Source organism: Apium graveolens, chromosome 8, assembly GCF_009905375.1.
Source record: "Apium graveolens cultivar Ventura chromosome 8, ASM990537v1, whole genome shotgun sequence".
Lineage (NCBI taxonomy): Eukaryota > Viridiplantae > Streptophyta > Magnoliopsida > Apiales > Apiaceae > Apium > Apium graveolens.
Window position 1 is genome coordinate 232,206,296 of NC_133654.1, and position 4,600 is coordinate 232,210,895.

The window sequence follows — 4,600 nt, forward strand, 5'->3', positions numbered from 1 at the left end:
GTGCTAATTATCTATAAATATTAGGTTAATTTATATTTTACATGCTAAAAAGTTATATTTTTCAATTCAAAATAATTTCTAACTTTTAAAAACTTTTAATTTTCATCAAAACGAAAACAAAATCTTTACAGAAAAAAAAACACATAATAAAAATATTAAGATTTGCGAGGACAGATGAGTCAAATGAAATGGGAGAATCTAATTATTATTTTAAGTGAGAACGAATGCATGGCAATTTCCTAAAGTGAAAGTGCGACTCTTCTCATATATGCAGTCTGCAACTTGTAGAGGTGGCCAATCGGGCGGGTTTGAACCGCTCATTCGGCACCGGCACGTACGGAAACCCGATTTTATTCGGCCCGAATTGGATCGGTTCAAACCCGTACAATTCGTTCAAACTAGAGTGCCGGTTACGAATATGAAATTAAAAACCCTGGACCGTATCCGGCCCGCACGAACCGCGTAGCCCGGACCGGCCCGCACATACTAACAACCATCACCTCTGTTACTCTGTATGCTGCCCTCCCCTGTTATTTGATTGTATTTTTTTCTAGTTTATTTAGTTAAGTTACTTATATTTTAAATTTTTCTAATTCTTATATTTGCATTATTGTTATTATTATATTTTTATTTTGTCATTATTATTCTTATAATTCTATTAATAATATTTCGATAATATGTATATAATCTTGTAATTATTATTATTCTTATTACTATTACTATCACTATTATTATTATTAGTATTTAATTGATATTATTTTATTACATATATTAAATATGTATTCTTTTGTTATTTTTTATTATTAAATATGTGTATAGTATTAAATAAGCTAATGCTACCTAAATTGAAAAGTAATTACTCCGCCTATAAACAGGAAGTCGGTGTCATTTAAGCCAATCTTTTTTAAAAAAATTAATGCAAGCCCACTGTTAAGCCCGCGCAGCTCGCATGAGCTCGTGAATTTAGTGCCGGTTACGAGTTACCATCTCCCGGTTCAAATTCGGCCCGGGCCCGGCTCGTTACTCCTTTGTGCCGGTTCAGTGTTGATGTTTCGAGTGTTCAACCCGTGATTGGCCCGACCCGAACGGCACGGACCGCCGAGTGGCCAGCTCTAGCAACTTGTCACTAGATATCAAAGCCGCCTGGCAAAAGTTATCTCCTAAAATTCTATAAAAACCCGTTAGTATACCACAATCATGCACATCCATTCCAGGCTACTACATTCTATTGTACAAATCCTGCAATAGAAAAAGAATTAATAAAATTATGAAGATGTTTAGAATTCATAGCATTTTGGAAAAGAAAGAGGAAAAGAAAGACAAAGATTTACTGGTAGCAGCATCAGTGATAGCTGCAATGGCTTACCAAGCAGCCATCAGCCCTCCCGGTGGCGTTGCCTCAGTGGATGCCTCACTAGATGCGGTTCCTCCGGCATCTTCATATCAACTTCGACCTTCAGACTCACTTCTAGCTTCCTTCTACTCAAAATTGAGTGACATATTTTGGATATTTAATACCATCTCGCTAATGGCTTCTCTAAGTGTGATCTTTCTATACGTCAGTGGTTTTAGTCTGAAAAGACACATTCAAATTTGGGTCATACGAATAGCCATGTGGATTACTCTGTCGTCAATGACAGTTGCCTATGTATGTGCAGTCATTGCCACCACCCCAACCACTGATTTAGATAAAGTTACCAATACATTAACAGCACTTATAATCGCAATGATAGCATGGGCTGGATTGCTTATCTTTTCCCTTGTTATTCTTGGTGTTCGGTTCTTCTGCTACTTATTTACAGACAAGAATGAGAGTCAATTGCCCAGCAAACAAGAGAATACAAGTCATGAAGTCGAAATGGCAGCCCATATTGAGTGATAACAAGTTTTAACGCTCTCTACCGTCGACACCATTCTAAATCTCAATTTCCTGCACCCTGCATGCCTTGTATTGTATTTTCAATTCCAACTGTTTGTGATTTCTAGCTGTATTCTTCCTTTTTAAACTGTATTTGATGTTTATTTTGTATTCCATTTATATCCTTATATTAGATATATATCAATATAAGTGTTATATATAAGTACGTGTTGTGTTTAAGAAATTGATATAATATTCTGCATATTAAGTGTTAACTATAATATATGCACGTAATCCAGTTTTACTTTTTAAAATATTGAGCGTCTCCGAAATATTTTACTAAAAAGATCACCGTCTAATTTTAATTTGGTAGTAAAATATGAAAAATTCGATTTTAATAAAATAGTACATTGGTACCTATAGAAAAACGGGCAAGCCAATGACTAAATATATTTCTTGTCAAAAGATGAAAATATGTTTTTATGGTATAGTACTCGAATGAAAGCAGAAAACAAAGCGAAGGAATTGAGCTGTGTTCAGTTTATTTATTTAAACTTTGCAGATGTAATGTAGCTTCGTTGTTTGATATATATCTGGTTTATCTTAGTCCACTTCTTCTAAACACCATTAGCTTAATTTGTTCACTGCAAGCTCTTGCATGTATTGTCGACCCCCCTTATTTTAGTACCTGATCTTACTAACGGAAAGAACCTGGGTTTGATAAAGTATAGGATAGGTTGCAGACCTGCAGGGTTCATTTGAGTTTCCTGCGATACATAAAATATTATTAATATAATATGTTTATACACATTATGCATTTTTTAAATACACTGATGAAATTTATAGCATCTTGAGGTTCCAATAATTTAAGTATTTTATAAATTAATAATGCAAAAATGATGTGAAATATATTTATAGAAAAAAACAATTTGTTTATGTGACAATCCTTTAAGGATGACCATTGAAGATTCAATAAGAACTCGTACCCACAAATTTGTGGATAAATGCTCATTCTCCATTTTAAGGATTTTAGAAGCATTAACGAGAGAAGATAAATTCTTTCTTGCTCGAATTTCAATATTTTCTTGCTTTTGCATTTAGCTTGCATGTTAGGTCACTACGAGGTTAGCTTGCTTTCTTAATGTGTATGTCTGATTTGGAAAGATTAGACGTATGGTTAGCGATTTAGTATAATAGCGATTTAGTAGAAGCTGAAGCGAATAATGTTAGTGGTTGACTTTTTCTAGGAGTTTTAGGTGTTCAGATGCTATGGTATTCAGATGCTATTTTGTGCGACATAATTTCTCTGGCATTTTATATTAGTATCTCAGTTTGATTCAATAAAAAAGAATCAGTTTGGGTGAATTTGTTTTGTTTTTTTCCGGTTCTTTACAAACACATATTTCACCGTATGCGGTTTATTTTTGCACCAACATATGATATCAGAGTTTAGGTTATTAGGTGGATGCCCAAGTATATGCCAAGGGTGCAATCGATGGAGACAGGAAAAGCCAAGGAGAGTACGATCAGTTTGAGTTATCCTATGTTAACTTGTGCAAACTACATCGTATGGGTCATGAAAATGAAGGTGTATATGCAGGCTCATGAAGTTTGGGAGGGCGTGTCGCCAAAGGATCCAAAGACGACGGAAGTCGATGACAAGATAGACAAGATTGCACTGGCTGCAATCTACCAGGGAATACCCGAAGACGTGCTTCTTTCTCTTGCTGATAAGGGAACAGCTAAGGAAGCTTGGGAGGCCATCAAGGTCTTGCGTCAAGGGGCTGAAACAGTGAAAACAGCCAAGGTTCAAACACTCAAGGAGGAGTTCGAGTCCATGACCATGAAAGACAATGAGACATTCGACGATTTTAGCATGAAACTGAATGGGTTGGTCGCTAACATTCGAGCATTGGGTGAGGAGATTGCAGAGAGTTACGTAGTCAAAAAGATTGTTCGTGCACTCCTTCAAAGTTTCTGCAAATTACCTCTATCATCGAACAATTTGGAGATCTCGATACTATGTTAGTTGAGGAGGCTGTAGGCTCTCTCAAAACTCACGAAGAGAGACTTAAGGGCCAGAGTGAAGTAGGAGGAAATCAATTACTTCTCACCAATGAACAATGGCTCGAAAAGGAAAAGGAGGAAAGCAAACCTTAGCTTACGAGAGAAGAGTGGCAGAGGCAATCACACAGAGGAGGGCATATGACGCTTCAAATCAGGGGTATCGAGGTAAGGAGGTCATTCGGGTAGCGTGAGACATAGGCAAGATTCGATGGTTTAACTGTAGTGCATACAGTCACTATGCTGTAGAGTGCAAGAAACCAAGAAGTAATAGAGAGACAAAGGAGGAAGCTCACATAACACAAATCTCAGATGAGGAACCTGCATTGCTTGTGATGGAACAAGAGAAAAATGAAAAGGTTAATACGATGATTAATGAAACACAAGTCGTGCCAAAATTAAGTAAAAATGGTGAAGAGAAGCAGTTGAAATCCAATCTCTGGTACTTGGATAACGGGGCCAGTAATCATATAACTGGACAAAGTTCCAAATTCAATAAATTCGACGAGAATGTGGCAGGTTAGGTTAAATTTGGGGATGGATCGATAGTGCAGATAAAGGGTAAGGGTTCAATTATATTGGGATGCAAGAACGGGGAAACTAGGAAACTCGAGAAGGTGTACTATATTTCGTCTCTTCGAAGTAATATAATCAGTCTTGGACAACTTTCGGAAAGTG

The 4,600-nt window shown here is 36.5% G+C and overlaps 1 protein-coding gene across 1 annotated transcript; it reads left to right on the top strand.

Annotated features, from left to right (window-relative positions):
- Window positions 1-3,353: 3,353 nt before the first annotated feature.
- On the top strand, window positions 3,354-3,887 carry LOC141680436 (uncharacterized). The gene has a single exon (XM_074486664.1). It carries the CDS (start codon window positions 3,354-3,356, stop codon window positions 3,885-3,887), a length of 534 nt encoding a protein of 177 aa, XP_074342765.1.
- The last annotated feature ends 713 nt before the right edge of the window (window positions 3,888-4,600 follow it).